Below are 21,936 nucleotides of genomic sequence, written 5' to 3'. Positions count from 1 at the left end.
AGGCCCAATATGCATATAAAATAATTTAAATTAAACTATTATAATTTTATTTCGGGCCAACTTAGCCCAGTAATTATCAGAAATTAAAATTATGGGAGCCTAACTCAACCCTGTTACATCATCTACAAACTATTTAAAACTCATAAAAATTTTTATTTATTAATATAAAAACTTAAATTCATGCAGTCACTGATAGGATTAATGCTACTACTAGTACATGCTGAGTTCTAAATTACAAATTTATATAATAATAATACAGTTAAGTAATTTTTATTTTCATAACCTGCGAGGAAAGGAACAGGTTGTTCTGAAAAAGGTCTTCTCTTGTAGCCTGGAAAAATATGGTGAATAGGAGTGAGCGTTCGACTCAGAGAGTAAAATACAAATTTTAACCGTAATCTCTATAGCTATCTAAACCTAATGCACCATGTGGAGTAAAATGCAATAACGTCAATATTTTCATATCATAACAGCAAAAAAGCAATTTGGAGCACTTACACACCCAACATTGTCAAATAATACATATATGGGAGCTGATCCCCTATATAGCCTCTTAATCCAACCTCTGCCAGCGAAGATCTCAAGGCGGACTTTCTCTTAATAAACCAAATACGGGGTTCCAACGAAGATTTCAAGCCGTGTCTACCCCGTATGATCGGATCTCAGTGAAGAACTCAAGCTGTGTTTACCCATCCTGTCCATATCCAACACTATACCACTCGCACGCCAACGCATGCACACTGTTCTAAATTACCACAAACACATCCAGGGCACTGTAACTGTTGTGAATGCAACATAAAACGTGCATAGAGTTTAACTACATAGATACATACATATATGTGATGCACGGGTATGCTTGTACATATAAAAATATCGAAATTACAATTAAAATTAATATTTTACTCACAGTACACCGATGACTATTGTAGCTGCTGGATGGAGGAGAATAGCTGATCGCGATCACCTAATAATTATATTATAAATTTATTAGTACAAAGTCAAAATAAAACTCTAAATAAACAACAGACAACCTAATTCATGGCGAAAATTCGACAGAATTTTTCCTATACCTAAGACCTACCCAACTTGCAAAAAGGTTTCAAAATACACTTCTATATCTACTAATCACACAATCACATCACAAGGCCCCTCCTGGGCCCCCTCAAACAGTCAACAACCACAATTTAAAAAATTACAATTTAGCCCCTATAACTAGCCCTTTTGCAAAAACTACAAAAACGAGCTCTAAAAATTCTAAAATTTTTCCCCGCTGTCCTTAACAATATTATAAGACTATTACAAAAGGAATTAAAATTTTCTGATCATCCACGAATATTTTATAAATTTTATTCTAAATCGGTATTAACCGAAAATAAGTAACTTGGAGTTCGGGTTTACATATGCCAATTCTAACACCTGAAACGCGTCTAGAATGCCTGAAAATGCTAGGATTGACTATAATATTGATCACATTATGAGACAAGCTGTCATGCAGCCCGATCTGGCTGAAAATGTGGTCCCGACGCCGGTGAGCTATTCTCGATTCGATTGCACCTAAATGAAGTCCAAATTATGTTAATAATTATTATAAAATTATTTTTAAATTTTAAAAATCGAAAAGTTCGAAAATCTCACCAAACGATCTGGACCATCCGATTATCGCCTTTTTCAAACGGTGTCCGATCAGAGCGGTACCGATCCTATCTCGAAGATCTTGTCGTCCTGAGTCCATTGGTGGTCTCGGATTTTCGATTCAACGGTTGAATCGCCGGAAAAGTGACCGGAAAGCCACTGCTGTCACTTTCTCTTTCCTCTTTCTCTCTCTTCGAGACTCGTCGGAAACCTCTACGGTATGGAGCACCGCCGGTCGGGATGGAAGCCCGTGGTCTCAGGAGTCGAGCGCCACCCTCACTTGGCAGGAACGCCACCAGAAACTGCCGGAATCACTCCTGGAAAGACTTGGTTGTCGCGCGCGTTAGGGGCTTCCTCTCGCCGCTGTTCACTGTCCAAGGGGTTGCCGGTGTCGCTGGGAGCTTGCCGGACCTCTGCCGACCATCGCTCACCACTGGGTCGAGCAGAGACGCAATGAACGAGGAGGGAGAGGGAGAGAGATGGGAGGAAGAGAGAGATGGGAGGGAGGGGCTTGCTGCGTTTTTTCAATTTATGGGTTTTTTTTATATCTTTTAATTATATTTTTAGTCCCTCAACTTATTAGGGGTTTACAATTAGATCTAAAATTATTTTATTATGTTAAAGTTTAATAAAATTGTAGTAATGATAAAATAAATATAATCTAGGAAATTTAATTATTTTATTCTCATTTACTAAATTAACTTTAATTAATTTAATTATTGTTACTTTATTTATTTATTATTATTTTTATTATTTTCTTTTATTTTTAAAATCAGTTCAAACAAATTCTAAATATTAATAACATAATATTTATTTTTATTTTATTTATAAATTTAAAAATTTTTTTGGGTTGTTACATCGCCTCTCCCTGGTTTTACCTAACCACTAATGTCATCCCTCCTTTGGAGTTTGTGTGAGGTTCATGTAGTCTTTCCCCTTACAGTGTCTCTACCCTATCGCCTTTCAATCTTTATGCTTTTCTTTTTCATCATGCTTTTTCGAGCCGTTTGCATTGCTGGTTCCAAGCGATGGAAGAGGCGAGTTCTCCTTCGATGGTAGAAAATTTACTTTACAATAGCTTCCGATATCAGTGTGGTGATTCGATGTACTTAGATAGTCGGTAGTTCTCAGCGAGCCGGAGGCTCAAATCGTCCAATCCAACTTATTTGAAAAGCCATATGCGAAGGTGAGGTTAGCTCCTTTTGAAATATAATTTGTCTATTACACCCTAGAATGGTAATTTCTTTACTTTAGCAATATTATATGTGCAAACAAGTATTTTCACCCCATTGTTGGCATATTCTACTTCCTCGGTTGAAGCTGTTCTTAATCTTATAAGCCTGTATTCAAAATTGGCAACGTCGCTAATCCGAGTAGAGATTGAGAGTTTTATTTGTGAAGTGGCGAGGGCGAAGAAAACTTCAACAACAATCAGTTCTCCCCAATCACCTTGGCACTAAATAATTTATGGTTGATCATGCAAAGAAGGATAAACAGAGAAAGATAAGAGAGAAAGTTAAAAAAATGAAATTTTTTTTCTAATAATATGACTTAAAAGGAAAAAACTGTTAGATTTTTTTTTTTATTGTATTGCTAGAGAAAGGGATGTTATATTTTAATATAAATGTGAACTAATTTAGATTTTATTTTTTATATAAACAAAAATAATTATAAATTATAACTAATTTGATACACATGGTGGTGATTAAAAAGTTAATTATAATGAAATTCAATTAGAGTAAATATTTGAAAATACTCCATTTGTGGCCATCCTCAGAAGGAAAGGGTTATAAGGAAATGAGTAATTTTCAAAATTAGAAAATAATATATTTTTTTATCGTAAAATAAGGGGGAAAAAAAAAAAGGAAAGGGGGAGGAGGACGGTTGAAAAAGGACGCGGTCCAAGAGAAAAAGCCCAGGTGGTCCCGAGGGAAGCCTGAAAAACCAAAGACGGACTTGAACCCCCAAATTAAACCCGAATTGACGAGCGCGGCAGAATCCGAGCCAAGGCAGCGCTGGATTCTCCTTTAAGCGTACAAAATAAATTACCTGGAAAGGTAGAAAAATCATTTCCCATTTATAAATAATTGCTTACGCTGATTTAGGCTTTTTTAATTTTCTCTTCAAAATTTACATCCAAAACACTCACTTCAAACTCTCCTCTCCTCTCCCCCTCTTCTCTCAAATAAAAACCCTAAACACACTCTCCATCTCCTCTTAAATCCCCAAATCTCGCACCCCAAATCTTGTTTTTATCCCCTTGATTCGTCCTTTCAGGTGGATTTCTCGGGTTTCAATGGTATGAGATTCAAGCCTCAGTCTCAGATTTCCAAGGATCTGTAGATATAAGTTATTATATCTTTATATATTTAGCCACAAATCACATAAACAATGGCGTCGTCGGATAAAGAGCTCGAGCTACAGCTTATGGAAGCTGGGACTAAGCTTGTTAACCCTCCTTCTTCGGTCGATGAACTTCTTCCTCTTCTCGACGTAAGCCCTATTTTTTTTTTCCTTTTTTTTGTGAATAAACGTGTTGGTTTGTATGCTTATTTTGCCTTTTTTCTACGTAATTACTGTGTTATTTTTTCGATGAGTTCCTGCTTTTGCATTCTGGGTGCTTCAAGATTTTCGTTCTTAAGTGGAATCATTTTTGGGTTTGGGTTTTTTTTTTGGTCTTTTTTCTTTTTCCTTTTTTTTTTCCTGTTGTTTCTTTGATATTCGTGTATTTGTAATGTTGGTGTTTGCGAATTACGATGCTCTACGTTACACGTATAGAATCCTGCTACATGTGTCATATAAAAACGAAGTGCTGGTAGAAATGTAGCGTGAATTGGTGGGAGTTATAGTGTGGAACTAGATAATTCACTAGCAGTTTAATGCTCACAGATTTACGTTTTTGATTTATTGATACTGAAAAAAAGGTGCAACCAATGAAAATAGTTAGCTGTTTATTGTGCTCCTAATGGGGAGTAATGAAACTATTTAGTTCTTGTCTTATTTTTTAACATATCATGTAGCATGCGAAGCTATATATATATCATATAGCTTGCATATATACATGATCACTAGCAATTTTAAATATGAAAGTGCGTGGGTTTTTTTGGCACTTGGAGCAATAAATTTGATTTTGCATTAAAAACAAGCCCATATCAGCAATTAACTTTCTGGATATCTTTGAGAATCATGTGATTAAAGTCATTCCCTTCACACGAGGACTGAATTAGAACACAAATGATGCTTTCGTGTCATTTGTTATCAGTGGGATAATTTCTTAATAGGAAACACAGGATCGTTCAAAACCTGAGTATTGGTTATTATCTAGAACTTCATTTAATGTTCCGTATGCTAATTGAAGCCGTGGACCGAGAGAAAAGGAAACCTTTTAAGATGGTATCCTATATATTGGTCCAGGTGGATATTTTGGAGAGAGAGAAAATCATCGGTGTATTGAGCTGGTTTTCTATTAATTTGTCTTTTTTGAAAAAGAGAGATTTTTTTTTATTGAGAATTTCCTGTTTTCATATCTAGCCCGTTTAAGCTTAAACATTAATAGTAATTCATTTATATATCATTCTGTAAATGTGTGCCTGTTTTCCTTCCATATAACAGGATTTTTAGTTTTCTTGCCTTTTTCTTTCATTTGTTATCTTTGTTAATATGGACGAGGTTCTCTATGATGTTGGAACTTTGATTTATCTCCTTTGAGTTGACATTTGGACGCCAATCTTTTAATTTTTTTAATTAGGCTTATATTCTCTATATATACAATGAACATTAGTAACAGCATCATTGTGAGTTTCATGATGTAAAAAAAAGTCCTTGGGTGTAGTGCCCTTTTTTTAATTAAATGCTATTCAGACCAGTATCCCTCACAGAAGCTTTATGTTCAAAATGTAGTAAATCCTCCTCTTGGTTTTGTTATGCAAGAATGTTTCTCACTTTTCCTCACCATATCTGTTTTGAAGCGGATGTAAAATAAGGAAGACTCGTTTGTTATGGACATAAGTGTGCGTATTTTTGTGCTTTTTCTAGATAACAGAACGCAAAACCTTTGATTGTATTACAGATTTTGGTATTATTTTGCAAATATTGTTACTTCATTTGCATGCCCTTGAAGGCTTGAAAACTCATTATGAACAGGCAACAGGGAAAAAGGGCACAGCACACAGCGCTCAAATCATAAAAAGGGTTTAGTGACTTTAGTCATTTGTTGTTATTGTCTTTTACTTTTTATGGTCAAATGGTGTCATGTAATTGTTCTTAGTTGCATCGAAACTGCTGTTTTTGTCCACTGCAAAATCAAATATCCCTTTTAGGTTTTTTGATGCTAAAGTTGGTTGAGCGACATGATTTTTATTTGCTAAAGTTGGTTGCAACATTGCCTCTTTTGTGCCTTTGGTTTTCTTTGCATCTTAATTTTTTCATAGATTTGGTAAAAACATTGCCAAGTTAATATCAGTATTAGTTGCGATACCAACACTCAAGTTTAGAAGATTGGATAATTATCAAAAAGCCCATGCACATGGGTGCATGGGCTTTCTGAATCAGTTTCAGTTGAGACTTTGGTTTATATTGGTTCCCATTCATTATGGTTGAAGCTAGCGTCTATGGTTGGTAGAATGTATTTGTTTTGAATGGATACTGCATTTGCTTAATCCTTTGATTCCTTTCCTGCTGGATAATTGTAGCAAGTCGAGAATTGTTTATCAAAAGTGGAGCAGTCCCCTACAAAATCAATGCAAAGTGCACTTACCCCATCTCTGAAAGCACTGGTAGCAGAGCAACTTTTTAAGCATGCTGATGTTGATGTGAAAGTAGCGGTTGCCTCTTGCATTAGTGAAATAACCAGAATAACCGCTCCAGATGCTCCTTATGATGATGATCAGATGAAGGTGCCAAGGAGTTTGTGGTTTTGACAACTTAGATCTTTTACAGATTAAGGGCCATCTGCTCTCGTAGTTGTTTTGAACCATCTGATTTCTGTTTTTCTACCTTTCATTTCATGGGTATGCAGGATGTTTTTCAGCTGATTGTATCATCATTTGAAAATCTAGCTGACAAGTCTAGTCGATCGTATGGTAAAAGGACTTTGATTCTTGAAACTGTTGCAAAAGTTCGGTCATGTGTGGTGATGTTGGATCTTGAGTGTGATGCTCTGATAATTGAGATGTTCCAGCATTTCCTTAATGCTATAAGGTATGAACTATCTTTAGTGAAATAATCGCTTTTCCTTGGTGATATTTTGTCATATGCTTTTTCTGTCAATGGTTTTTATCATTGTGGACTCTGAATTTTATTATGATTTTCAACAGGACAATTGCCCTAATTTCCTTTTTCCTTTTCTTTTGTGGCCACATCAAGGATCAACATAGGGTGGTTTTTAGCGTTTGGTGATAATTCTTCATGCTTTTGGATGCATATTGAAAAATAAAATTTACATTATCTCTATTGAAATGCCAATGAGGTGGAGGGTCTGGACTCTGGAGTTGTTGAATTCTATGATGTATAACTCAAATTTCTAAAATGCATGTTAGTTTGTGTGTCTTACTCTATTATTGTGGGAAAAATTTTGGCTCGACATGGTGCCATGATTGCTGTACCAGGGAGGTAGACACCCATTGCACCCCTGGAGGAATGCTGACTCACTTGGGGCAACAATAATTTTACCTGTTTCAAGGAAAGATCGTTTTAGTTAAAGTTGATGCCCTTATTCCTATACAGCATAGTTTCATAAGCACATTTCTACTATCTTGTACTTGGTACTATGTTTGAACGACTATTCATTGCACTGAGGACTCATTCTTTCCTCCCAGGGATGATCACTCAGACAATATTTTTTCATCCATGGAGACCATTATGACCCTTGTCTTAGAAGAAAGTGAAGACATCTCTCTAGAACTTCTTTCTCCTCTTTTAGCCAGTGTGAAAAGGGGCAATGAGGTCAGCATCATTTCTATGATTATTTTGCCTTTTTTTTTATTTAAAAAAAAAATTCTCTTTTTGTTTTCATGAATTGTTAATTGCTTTCCTTGTTTTTTAGGAAGTTCTATCTGTCGCATGTAAGTTGGGAGAAAAAGTACTTGAAAGTTGTGCTACCAAAGTTAAGCCTTACTTGCAACATGCTGTGAAATCTTTGGGTATTTCTTTAGAAGATTACAGTGAAATAGTTGCCTCTATTTGCCAATCTGGAACTGTTGAACAAAATGATGCTCATGCTGCTGATGAAAATAAAGTAAGCTTCTGATACTTTTGAAGATAACATTGTATTGTATCATATTGTGATGATTTTAGTTAATGGCAAATCAATTATGCATGAGTTGATTGATGAAGGTCTTGAACATTTTTTTTTTTCTTTCTGCATTCTTTTACCAATTAATTGATAGGAGATTTTTATTTAACATTATGGGGCTAAGAACTCTTATGGATAATTATCTATTTGAAAGTAACCATCTATAGAGACTTAAACATTTGAAGAGACGTACAATCTGTTTTTAATTCCAATGCTTATACCAAATGTTGGCATATGTTGTAGTGCTTGGAATAGAGTTGCGTCTTATGCATTGCTTTTATATTCCTAGCTTGTAGTCTGGTGGCATTGGATCCTGTTTCTCTGGCATGGAACTCTTAGGAAAGCTTTGGCCACAGTACTTTGATGAGAATTAGACAAGGAATTTTCTTGTTTATCATTGTATATGGTATTTTAGCAGTTTGTGCTAGGTATTAACACAGTTGCTTATGCATTGCATGTTGTTGAAATTGTTTTATAAAGTATACATGGTTTATGTACGCTCCTGTTTACTAGTCTAACTTATCATCATGTGGCTCAAGTCTCATTGTTTTTTGGTTCTGTTAACTCAGCTTTGTTAAATTTCTGCAGGTTGAACAAAGCAAACCAGCTGGAGTATCATCAGATGAGGTTGCCCCGGGCATGACAATTTTCATTGTCAATTTTGTAGTATTTCTTTTACATTTATTTTCTAATTTGTATTTTCTTCCAGGATGATAAAGATATAGCAGCTGAAGCAGGTTCTCCTAAACAAGCTGATCCTATAAATGACAAATCTCCCAAATCAATTGTGAGCAATGGTATTGCACAGACTGGTGAAGATGACTCCTTGGCAGATTCGTGTTCCTTAAAGAAGCAAGATGATGGTAATCATGCTGATAAGTCAAAAAGTATTGACATGTCAAACAATACTGAGACTGAGAAGGCAGTTAATGAGGAAAGCAAGCCAGCACAGGCAACCAAAAAGAGAGGGAGGAAACTTAATTCGTCAACAAAGTTGACAGAACCATCTGAGAGTTCTCATATTGTTGCTGAGAGGGAAGCTGAGAAACTACTGGATGATAAAACTCATGGCAAGAATGTTCCTGGTTCACCGCACGAGGAACCATCTGTTGAGGCAGCTGTGTCTTCAGAAAATAGAAAAGAAGCTGGTAGTAGTCAGCCTTCCTCCCCCAAGGCATTAGAGGGCGAGTCCATGACTGCTGCTTCTCCATCTGGAAGCGGAAGCCTCCTTGATGAAAGTCTTTCCAAGAAGGCTGGGAGATCAAAGAAGAAAGAGAGCTTGATCAAAGAGTCTGAACCATCTGCTGATGATGTTCCCAGAAAGGCATCTGAAGGAGCTAGTGATTCAGAAGCAAAACTAAATAAGCGATCAGCAAGAAGGGCACATGCTAGGGTTTCCAATGAGGAAAAGGCACCAATGGCAACAGATGCATCCAAGAAGGAAAGCCGCACTACAAGTGAATCAGAGGCAAAACCACTGAAGCAGTCTTCAAAGAAGGTGGATGCAAGCAGTAACAATGGTGATGAATCCTCTTTAATTCAGTCTCAGGATAAGAAACATCACAGTCGTGGAAAATCCATTACAGAAAAGATTGTGATCAAAAGTTCAACCAAAGATGATAACATGGTATTTGGCCTTCAATTATGACTTAGTTTTGTTAAATGCTGTTGCATCTAAATTTAGTTTGCTGAATCCATCAATAGAAGTTAATTATAGCTTTTGTTGCTATTCTTATTTTCTTAGGAAAAGGTATCTTCACCAAAGTCAGCAACAAAATTACCAAAAGATGAGCATCAATTGGAGGAGACCCCCAATGTCAACAGCAAGAGGAAGCGTGCCTCAGGCAATGAAAAGGTATGCATTTATAAAACCTAAAGTTATGCATATCCTGTGACATTTGTTGCTTGAGATTTTTGCTGATCACTTATTTGTGCAGAGTGCATATGTATTCTACCATAGGAGAGGCAGCAGTGCTGATGCCATGGCCTTAATTTTTTTTCTTTAGAAAATTTCCCTCCTGCATCATGTATAACACCCCCCCAACCAAAAAAAAAAAGTGAACAGTTTAAAGCCTGACATTTACCGTTAAATCTGATGCATGCTTTAGTTTGGGCCATCTTTATGTATGTTAGTCTTAGGAAAATGTTGATAAATGCTTTATTTTATTTAGTTTCTCATGTTTAAATGATACTTGTTGCTTGGCTTAAATGCTTTTGGATTTCCTTAGTGAATTTCTCATTTACACAATTGCTGTGTCAGGCATCTAGGACTAGAGAATACAACGCTAGTCTGGTTGATTTGAGGGTTAAAGTTTGGTGGCCTATAGATCAAACGTAAGTTCTGACTTTCTCTTTTTCCTTTTTTCCTCAAGGGCAATTGGTTTCTGTAAGCCATTGCTAGAACTGATGCTCAAAACTCTACTGTTGAGCATTGTTTGTGAATGCATGTGTGTTCATATGGATTAGTATCCAAGTGTGACATTGTTGAGTTTGACTGAATCTCTTCAGATTTGATATTTGTTTCAATGATGTCCTAGAGCAGACAACTTGTTGGTTTCATGCTCATATTTTGATGGGGAATTTACTTATTAACTCTACTTGAATCATTATTTTCCTTGACCTGGCATTGTTTCCATGGCAATTTATCTTAATACATGAGGTTTTAATGGTGAATTATTATTTTTTTACGCTACCAAAATTTTTGAATTTCTATGGCAATTCTTTTGTAGTATACCATTTACATAATGTAGCTAAAGTCATTGCAAATAAGGGTTTTTTTTTTTTTTTTCCTTGTGCCAAATGAAATCTCCAATTGTGGCTATCTCACAAGTGGGCATGCCTTTAAATGATTGCCACATTACACCAATTTCATAGTTGCCTTTTCCCTCTAAAGGTCAGTAAGTTATGCATCAAATACCCATTGTGATTGCATCTCATCCGTTATGCATTGAGCAAAGCTCAAATGTTCCCCTGCACCACTATGTGAGAATCGAATTTGTAATATTTGATTCTCATGGTCTTTTCTAGCTACTATTTCTGTCCTCAATGAAATCAAGTGCTGTATTTTGATCTTATGTTCATTTTATGATTTTGCAGATTTTATGAAGGTGTAATACGTTCTTATGATCCTGTTAAAAAGAAGCATGAGGTGAAGACATCAATATCAGATTCCTATCTCCATTTTGTTCTTAACTGAGTTTTACTTTATTCCTGCTTTATTTTCGTTTTCTTCTTTCTCAAAGAATTATTTCTGTTTCATATGATATGCACATGCATATTTATCTATAGTTAATTTCATGCGTACTTATTTAAGTATATACAAACAATACCTACTTTCATTTGTGTATGCATGCATGACGCACATCTCCATAAAGGAGTCAATATAAGTGCACACTTATATATGTGTGTACAACTGACTATATATTCATTATGTAGGTTGCCTATGATGATGGGGATACAGAAGTGTTGAATCTTAAGAGGCAAAAGTGGGAAATTGTTGGAGAGGAGTCTGCACCAAATGAGGTAAGTGGCTACCTACCTGACTAGTGCACTACCGAATTTTCAAGATTGATTTAACAGACATTTTTATTTTCTGACAGGGAGAAGCATCTGATCCCGAAACTTCGGATGTTCCTTCTGAAATGTATGTTTTTATTGTTTAAATTAGCCTTTTAGTTGATAATGCTATCTTTTGATTTGGGATTTTATTTTCCCAACCACTTGGTCATGTGACTTGGAGGAAGTACATAGTTTAGAGAGTTTCTAGTTGGTTCTTGTGTTAGTGGTATCCCTATATTATATCACATTTAATCTATGTCCTCAAGGCTGAGCCATCACTTGTCTGGCTTCCTGCTTTGGTTTGATCTTAAAGTACAATTAGCATTTACTTGACTGATGATTCTAACCAGGCCTCCGAAGAAGAAAACAAAAACAAATACTGATCAGTCAACGAAACAAGGAAAGGTGGATGCTTCTCCATTGAGGTGAGTATTTCTTTTATTGTGTTGTTTTTAGATTCGGATTTCTGACAGCTGTGTATATTCAATTGGTAGGGGTGGTGGAGTTTCCTCCAGAAAATCCAAGAGTGCAGCAACGAAGTCTGGACGAAAATCAAAGGAAGTGGATAAAATGGATGGCAAATCAATGGATGATTCAAAAACTGTTAAAAAAGCCGAGGATGATAATGCTGCCATAATTAAAAGTGGAAGTAAATCTGCTGATGTTACTTCAAAAACAGGCAGCAAATCAAAGAATGATGACATCACGCCATCCAAGACTGGAAAGTCCAAAGAGGAAGAGATGAGGACACCCAAAACCTCCAAGTCCAAGCAAGAAACCGTGAAGTCTGGCAAATCCAAGCAAGATACCCCAAAGATTAGCTCTAATGCCAAGGGTAAATCCCCAAAAAGTGGTGGCAAATCTAGTGTTAATGTTACTGAAAAGTTGAAATCTGGTTCATCAAAGGTGAAAGAAGTCGACGATAATAAGGAGAACCCAACAGATTCTGGAAAACCACAAGAAAGCGTGAAAGGGAAATCTCTAAGCTCAACCAAAGGACAGGGAAGTGAGGTGAAGAGTGGAAAAAAGCGGCGAAGAGTTTAAACTCTTATGGTCTATCGTAACTGCTACATATGCCTTTTGTTGCTGCTTTCTTTGATGCGTGAGCGCCACATTCAGAGAGAGTAAGCCATTGATTGTGTAATTTTTGTCATCTTTTGACAATTGTTGTCATCTTTTGACATAATTCCTAGGTTGTGGCTAGCATGGTTATGTCAAACAGTTATAGTCTTAGTCTACAGTGGTTGTAGGTTAGTTTTTTAACTATTGTTTCTAGATGGAATTTTATGTTATTTGGGAGTGGCAGTAGAATACGTTGGGTTAGCTTTGTTAAATAGATATGCTTTTATAGATAAGTCATAGATTAACGATCATGCTGCTGTCAGCAATGTTTTTTGCTGGAATTCCCCTTTTCTAGCCTTGCGTAAGTGTTTTTTCTGTTTAAGCATTCTAGAATTAAATATTGATCTAACGTTGGAGATTTAGCAGCTTAGAACTTTTAGAGATGTCAAGGACTTAACCATGTCATTAGCATATATATTAAGCACAATGAAACATGTTGTGGTGGTGAAATAACCGTGTGTGTGTGTGCACGAGTTCTTAATACTAATCCAAAAATTAAATGCCAGAATAGTAAAAACTGCTTCAAGTTCATGATAACGGCTCTTTTTTTGAACACAAATGATAATTCATTCATTTAATGGAAGAGTAATATACATGTAGGTTTGAATGCAGGGATAGATTATAGAACAGAAATCCTAAGGACTCCATGGTATGAGATGAAGCTTCTGTAGTTTTTTCCCCCTCTGGGCTATTCGAGGATCAGGAGGGACAAGCGAAGGACTCCATTCTGGAAACTCATCTTTTGACAGGACCTCTAGATTTTGTGGAGGCCCAAACAGACGCCATCAATAGTGAAGCCCATGGAGTGTTAAACCCTTTTTCTTTTCAATGCTCCCCTTCAACCAACTCATCCCCGTTATACGCTGCCAATCTTCGACAAATTATTAGATCCAATCAGAATACTCATTCACTTAATATAAATATATGATTTATCTTAATTTTTACATTTATATTGTAATAATGCAATTCAATTTAAAATCATTTTAAATAATTTTAATAATACGTATGAATGATTAGGTTTTTTTTTTTTTTTTAATCATCTTTTCCCATTTATGATTAGATAGTGTAAGTGAAAAGGGTCAGCATCTCTCAGGAATAAACGTTTAAATCACAAAGACAGCCTTTGAATTGAAGGGAAGACCACATATTCAACTTCTCTCCAAATCATTAACTATTCATGAAGAAAACAAATTTTAGTTAATTAATTAGCGGATGAGACCTAAACTACTTATTCAAACGCCATGAAAGCAGTTTACGCAAGAACGCACTAACCTTTACCCATAAAATATTATTTTATGGTGTGAATATTTATATTAAAATTATTTTATATAAGATAGAGTTTATATCATTCCACAGCACAAATAGAGATAGTCTCATCCACAATTAAAAAGAAAAAGAAACAAAATGTCTTGCAAGAATCCAACAAAGCAAAATCTGACGAGTAGGTTGTCTTGTTTCATTGAATTTTATGTTATTGGATTGACTTTAAACCCTCCACACATTTCTCAAAAAACCCACAAGAAATTTGACTTTGGACCCAAAATCCACAAATTTGTGTCTGCAAAGAGAGAGAGAGAGAGATGATCATGTACATGACCTTGTTGTGGATTCTTTATCAATCTAGTGCTGCATTTCTTTAATTGTTTCTCCTGTTATAGTTAGTGACTTCCTTTTGACATATTTGAGTTGCCAATAAATTCTTTTAATTTGCAGCCACTTTATTGCTGTGAGTGCGTCAAGTTGTGTGTTGTCCACTTGTATTAATTTCTTTAGTGTTTTCTTTTTCTTATAATAATTGATTTCTCTCCCAACTTCATATATACACATTTTTCCATTCATTTTAATAATCATATGATAGCCCTAACTTTTGTGACTATGGCTGGTCCCAATCTCCACATGCAACTTCTTCTTGCCCCCCCGCTTGGCCAGGTTTCCTCCTTAACCCCATTTTCTGCCCTTTTTGCCTCATGTTTACTTTTGTCAAACCCTAATGTGGTCATAGGAAATAGTAAAATACCACCCAAATCCCAAGTAAAAACGACACTCTAAAATGTCAAAAGAGATGAGTTCCTTCATCAACGACCCATTTAGAGTTTAAGACCATGTCTCCTGCCAGCTCTCACCTTTGCTTGTCAAAGAATAAGCTAGTTATTCCAAATCTATGGATCTTTTCATGGAATTATTCCAAATCTATGGATCTACCATGTTATAGATGGTAGAGAACCTTTTGACCAATCTACTCGATGATTAATGTGTTTTTCACTAATCTACAATATCTGTATATGTAAAAAATCTCTGTAAAAGATCTATATTTTATTCCACAGACCTTTGTAAGGGGTATATTTTTTCTTTTCCCAGTTTTTTATGAGTATAGATACATGAGTAGGTTGTTTATTGTTAGGGTTTTGTTTCCATTTATACAAATGATATCTTTTATCTTAAAAAAAAAAAAGAAAAAATCTAAAATAATGTGAAGAAAAATAGTGCTGAAAGATTTACTGATGTGAAATTAGTTTGATATAATCAACTCCAAAAATTATTATCATTTCTACATGGGCCTTTATCCATATATATGCTTTATTGGTCAAAGGTTACTGCAAAGTAAAATTCTATGTATCTTTAAAGTGGTGGCTGAGAATACAAAGAAGATATGATTCTTGAACAAAATGGGACAGTTCTTTTCTTGTTTACCCTTCGATAACAATATCAATATGCTAAAAGTACATCACCCTTTGAAGAAGAACAAAAACACTGTCAAAGAAAAGAACAAGTTGATGAAGAAGAATAAAAACTGTAATTTTTCTATAATTTTAAAGATTGAAATAATAAAAAATTAAGTGTTGATTGATGAACTTAAATTCAATGATATCAAACCCATTTTTAAAAGCCCTCCATTTTAGGTTAGTTTTACACTAATAATTTAACTCTTTTGGTCTTGGAGGAATTGAGTAATTTAGAAAATTAAGAAGCTTATATGCATGTATTTGTAAGAGTGCAAATGGATTTAATTAGTAATGGAATTTTAGTGGATGGTGCAAAATAAACTAAAACAGCAATTAAGCATAAGAGGAAAGTGTGTATGTTTTTCAAAATTTAAATCATGAGATGATACCGATCCCATTCTTCTTGAAATTTGATCACGATTCCATTCAAAGTTTGCAGCATATGGTGGAAGAGAATCCACTCCATTCTCACCACTTAAATTCACTTTACACTTCTGATTCGAAAATGGGATCAATATATGTTAGTAGTATGCCCTAGAGCATATCATTTAGTATGTATCTTATACATATTTTATTAATAAAAAACATTTTCACCTTTTCATTTACATAATATATTTATGTGTAATAGAAAAGGTCCATTGATATTTTGTTAGAAATTCTATTCTTAAGTTGTTAAGAATATAAGTAACAGTATTTATAACACAAAGTATCATAAATAGGTTCACAATCGAGGATACTTCACAATAAGAACATGACTTATCTAGAAAGATTGTAATCATGTTTGTTCCCAAGTTATTTATATGATATATAAATAAGATGGAATGGTGAGTCTCATGCCATATAACAAACATGATAGGCACTTATACATGATAAGTAGGTCAAACCAGTGACATTTATGACAAGCACATAGAGTTTACTCTTGTAAATGTATTGTCATAAATCATATCAGTGCATATCTTTAGACCTGAGATAGCACAGTTATCTTGTATATAGGTAGTTTAAGTTTGATACTGTTTTCATACTTGTACGGTGTATGGGTATATGAGCATGTGTTGGCTCCTACTAGTTATATATGGAGGTAGGTGTTGATCAAGATAGAATATGTTCCTCTAAGTAAATAGGGATAAAATCCTATGTTCATTTAATTGTTCTTGATGTTTCAAGTTCCTGGTTAAGACAGATAGATTTATTCAGAAAAGAGTTTTTGATGAGAAAATCTTTTTAATTAAGAACTAGAATTAAAAGAGAACATAATATTCATAGCAAATGGAGTTTGACATAAACCATGACTCCAGCTTGAATTGAGATTTTGTAACAGAGAGATTCTAGTGCATGGTAACATATGATTATAGGTTCATTTATGGTAAACCTTATTACTGATTGGGTGGCTATGATATGCTATGCTAGGTGTTAACCATAGTTTATGAGCTGCATAAAATGATTTAGAGAAATCATTTATGGTAAGAAAGAGTTCTGATGATATTAAGAGTTGATATCATGTCTTATTGCCAATTAGTGATGAGCCTAGTAAGTCACACACATACACAAGTAATCACCAAATTAAATATGATTTAATTAATTAATTAAAGAGTTTAATTGATTAATTAAATAGGTTTGGTTTGCAATTAGATTGCAAAGTCCCTAGCATGGCTTGAAACCAAATCTAGGTTATTGGATGTATAGTATAAGTTAAATTTATATTTAAAGTATTTAAATATGAATTTAATTATGAAAAATTAATTAATAGAGATTAATTAATTAATTTGTATTTGATATAAATTGATTAGAAGAAGAGAAATAATTATTTTGGGTTGAGAACTCAAAATTAAGACACAGGGGCATTTTAGTCATTTCACAGGATGACATGTGGCATCATGAGATGGTGACACATGGTACTACGCATAAGCTTGCCATATGTCTTTTAATCATGTAAGATGATCAAAGTAAAGATTAAATATGGGTTTGACACTTGGCACAATGTGATTGGGTCAATTAAACCTAGAGCTAATCAAAAGGTGACATGTGGCAAGGGTTTTAAGTGGTGACCTAGCTATATAAGTGTAAGGATGAAAGAACAAAAATAATAAGCTGCTGTTCTCTCTTTGTGCCGCCACCCTTGCTTGCCACTCCTTCTCTTCTTCTTCATCTCTCATCAATTCAAAGAGATTAGACAACAATCTCTTGAATTAAAAATACTAGAAATCGTTTTTAGTGTCCTGTTTACATCTGTAATCTCTTAAAAGGCAAAACTTGATTTTCTAATTGATTGGGAAAGCTTTAGAAGCTGTTCAAGAGCTGCCATTGGTGATTTTGGTGTGGACAAGCTAGAGGGACAACACCTGGTGTCTTAAGGTGCATCCCAAAGGTGCCAAACACACTGCAGTGCATCAAAAAAGGTTAGTGCACTTGTTCTTGATCTAATCTAGGGTTCTAATGAATTAATCAGTTAATTCTAAAATCTTAAATGGCAAATGTAGATCCAAAAATATATTAAAAGAGTTTTAATATGCTATTTATCATTGAAATCAAATAGATAAAAATGAATCTTGCATGTTGCATGTGACCCTAGATGAAAAATTTTGAATTTCAATGATCTAAACTTGTGTTTTTCATGCTTCCGCTCCTACAATTGGTATCAAAGCCACTATATTTGCCATTTAGATTGTTGATTATATGATTTAATTTTGTGGTTTGATCATGAGATGATAGATCCATTGCTAGTTGCAAAGGAAAAGTGGCGGCAAGGTGATGAACACCAATGGTGCGCATACTTTGTGGTCTCCAATGGTGTGCGCAAGGTTTGGTTTTTGAATCTACAATTGTTGTATGATCTAAGGTTCATCCTATGACTAATTAAAATGTTTAATCAGGTGTTTTAATCACACAATTAAATTTTGATTCAGATCTGAATTTTAAAAGTTGTTTAAATATGATTCAAATATGAATTTTTAAAGTTGTTTGAATGTGATTCAAATATGAATTTTAAAAGTTGTTTGAATGTGATTCAAATATGAATTTTTAAAGTTGTTTGAATGTGATTCAGATATGAATTTTTAAATTTATTTGAATGAGATTCAAATATGAATTTTTAAATTTGTTTGAATGAGATTCAAATATGAATTTTTAAATTTGTTTGAATCATATTCAATTCTGGATTTTTAAGTTGAATATGAGATATTCAATTTATTTTAAGTATGTATGTTTTATTTAATTGTTAAATAGTGATATGCATGATGGATGATTATGGACTATAAAAGACCAATGTGATTGGATTTATTTCTTTTATATTTCTTTGGGTTGTAAATTAATTAATTAATTTTAATTTATTTTGGGCATGTATTATAAAGGTTGTAATATTTTTTGGGTTGTAATTTCATTTAATTGTTTCTTGTAAATTCGCCTTGGTATGCCAAGGATTACTATGTAATTGAATTGAAAGAAGATCAAGGAGGTCAAGAGCATTGGTGGGACCAGTGGGAGGAATTCAAGATCAAGTGTTGATTATGTACTTCTTTAGCAACTCTTATAATATGAATGAATGAAATGCACCTAGGAATGCCCTGATTCAATTCTTGGTGGCTCAGAATTGAATCCCTTAGAAAAGTCTATGATCATACCATATTTATTTATTATCCATGAATGCATGAGATGTATGGGAATGTATGCAAGTATATAATATATGCATTCTAATTGGATAATATGCAAAGTGGTCTCTTAATAATAATTAGGACGACCACAAAATCTTCCAAACAAATGATTAAGTTGGATATGCTATAAGTAAATTAATTATAACATGGGCCCTCTATTGGGCAATTATTTTAAGAAATTTTAAATAGTTGCATATGATGCAATTAATTTAAGAGATTTTCTTAAGAATAATTGTTAAGCATGAGATGTTGTAAATATGTAAATGGTTTAGTGGCCAATAATGGATGTGCCTGAGGACATTAAAATTATTTGCATGTTTATTGACTCAATGGGATTAACTTAACTAATGCAAGATAAGTCAATAATGTATGTGCCTGAGATTTTGAGCATTAGGAGCTAGGTAAAGGATTGAACCTCACATGAGATGTGATGAGCAAGGAGTTACTCACTTATAATTTATTGTAATTCTAATAATGGATGCGCCTGAGGATGATCAATAGGATTATAAGAATTCAATCACCCACTAGAAATCCATCCAACTAGGATTTTCGTTTTCTACTTTGGAAGTGTAGGATTCGCTAAGTTAGTGGGAGGACCAATTTTATTAAAAGACCATAATCATTTTGGTTAATTACATGATATATTTACTAATTAATCTGATTATTTTCTACAGTTAATTTTCTGATAATAATGAGCACAGAATAACCACTACCATCTAATATCCTTGCAAGCATACTTGATCGTAATAGGTTGACAGGACCTAATTTATCTGATTGGCTAAGAAATTTGAAACTTATCCTGAACCTTGAACATATAGGATATATTCTAGACTCAAATGTTCCTGGTCCCTTACCTCTAGAGGCCACTTAAGAGGAATATGAAACTTTGGATAAGTGGAAGGAGCATGATATGAGAGCTAAGTGTTACATGCTTGCTTTCATGAGTAATGAGTTACAGAAGCAGCATGAGAACATGCAGAGTGCGAGTGAGATCCTCCTTTACCTACAAGAGTTGTATGGTGAGCACAACAGGAATGCTAGGTATGAGATATCTAGGCAGCTATTCCGCATGAGGATGTTTGAGGGACAGAATGTTAGGGATTATGTCCACAAGATGATTCGGCTGATTGAGCAGCTGAAACATCTTAACTTTAACATGGATTTCTAATTGCAGACGGATTTGATCATTCAGTCCCTTCCTAAGTCTTTTGGGAATTTTGTAACAAATTTCCGTATGACTAAACAGGAATGTACCTTGGCTAGTTTACTCAACATGCTGGTTATTGCCCAAAAGGATATGCCTGGCAATAAAGGAAAAGAGGTAGCTTTGATTGCATCTTTTTCTGCTAGAAAGTTCAACAAGAAGAAGGACAATAAGAAAAAGAAATCTCAGATTCATGGTCATTCCAAGAAAATAGCTAAACAAAATGGAAGACTAAAGCTGATGGAGGCAAAGGAAAGTGATTCCACTGCTAGAAGGATGGGCACTGGAAAAGGAACTGCCCAGAGTATCTTGCTTCTCTGAAGGACAAGAAGGATACACCTTCGGAAGGTATGTCCATATCTTGTTATTTAGATTCTAATAATACTCATAGTTCATCTACAGCTTGGGTTTTAGATACTGATGCCAGTTCTCACATTTCTTATGATATGCAGGAACTAGCAAATAGTAGCAGCTTGCGTTCTCGAAATGTTAGACTCCGGATTGGCGATGGCTCAACTGTTGAAGCTTTAGCCATAGGATCTAAATCTTTTTACATGTCTGGATATGTTTTGTATTTGGATAATATTTTATATGTACCTGATGCTTTTAAGAACATCATTTCTATATCTAGTTTGACTAGAAATGGCTATGAATTCAAGTTCACAGATGATGTTTGTAATATTTATTTTGGAAATAAATATGTTGGTTCGGGTTATATGAATGATGGTCTTCATTATTTGGATAATAATGACAAACACAAAATGAATGCAAGTGATCTAAATGAATGCAATGCCATGGTGAAAATCAACTCAAGTTCAAAATAAATTTAGTACTTAAAGTTATGTCATGTTGCAGAAGAAAGGATTGCAAAACTAGAGAAAATGGGGATTCTATCCTCATTGGGTTCTGAACCTACTCCAACCTATGAATCCTGTCTTCAGGGCAAAATGACTAGATCACCCTTTGTAGGACAAGGGCTAAGAGCTGAAAATATTTTAGAGCTAATACATAGTGATGTATGAGGTCCATTTAAAGAAATGGCTAGAGGTAGTTTTCATTACTTTATTACCTTTACTGATGATAAATCAAGGTTTGGGTAGTTGTATTTGATGAAATACAAACATAAATCCTTTGAAAAGTTCAAAGAATTTAAATTTGAAGTAGAAAATCAAATAGAAAAGAGTATTAAAGCTTTTCGATCAGATTATAGAGGTGAATACTTTAATACTGAATTTGATGAATACTTGAGAGAGCACGACATTGTTTCCCAGCTGACTCCTCCAGGAACACCACAGCTGAATGGTGTATCTGAAAGGAGAAATCGTACCCTATTGGATATGGTATGTAGTATGATGAGCTATACTGATATGTCAATCTCCTTTTGGAGATTTCCATTAGAATCAGCTTTGCATATTCTGAATAGGATTTAATCAAAATCTGTTTCTTCCACACCTTATGAGATATGGCATGGAAGAAAACCAAGTTTTAAGCATGTTAAGATTTGGGGTTGTCCAACTTATATCAAAAAGCTGAACACTGACAAATTGGAAACTAGATCAGAAAATGATCGATTTGTTGGATATCCAAAAGATAGTTTTGGATATTATTTTTATTTGCCTACATCACAAAAGGTTGTGGTTAGTAGAGATACCACATTTCTTGAACAACAGTTTGTTCAAAAAGGAGGCAAAGGAAGGCAAATAGAGTTAGAATTGGAGAATTCTGACCGACCAACAGATCAGACGGATATAGATCCAT

The 21,936-nt window shown here is 34.4% G+C and overlaps 1 protein-coding gene across 2 annotated transcripts; it reads left to right on the top strand.

Moving 5' to 3' along the window:
* The first annotated feature begins 2,576 nt into the window (after window positions 1-2,576).
* On the top strand, window positions 2,577-12,855 carry LOC110668967 (sister chromatid cohesion protein PDS5 homolog C). 2 transcript variants are annotated; one of them, XM_058129583.1, is made up of 14 exons: window positions 2,577-2,818; window positions 6,324-6,527; window positions 6,650-6,831; window positions 7,449-7,575; window positions 7,676-7,867; window positions 8,513-8,551; window positions 8,634-9,551; window positions 9,669-9,779; window positions 10,185-10,258; window positions 11,021-11,072; window positions 11,360-11,446; window positions 11,524-11,567; window positions 11,833-11,907; window positions 11,977-12,855. In XM_058129583.1, the coding sequence occupies exons 2-14, from the start codon at window positions 6,372-6,374 to the stop codon at window positions 12,524-12,526; spliced, it is 2,607 nt and encodes an 868-aa protein (XP_057985566.1). In that variant the 5' UTR covers window positions 2,577-2,818; window positions 6,324-6,371; the 3' UTR covers window positions 12,527-12,855. The 2 variants fall into 2 exon arrangements, with proteins under 2 accessions (XP_057985566.1, XP_057985565.1); XM_058129582.1 differs by lacking the exon at window positions 2,577-2,818 and adding an exon at window positions 3,628-4,125.
* Window positions 12,856-21,936: the final 9,081 nt, after the last annotated feature.

Source organism: Hevea brasiliensis, chromosome 11, assembly GCF_030052815.1.
Source record: "Hevea brasiliensis isolate MT/VB/25A 57/8 chromosome 11, ASM3005281v1, whole genome shotgun sequence".
Taxonomy (NCBI): Eukaryota; Viridiplantae; Streptophyta; class Magnoliopsida; order Malpighiales; family Euphorbiaceae; genus Hevea; species Hevea brasiliensis.
Note: the sequence above shows the minus strand (reverse complement) of the source record. Positions and strands in the feature narration are given on the sequence as shown.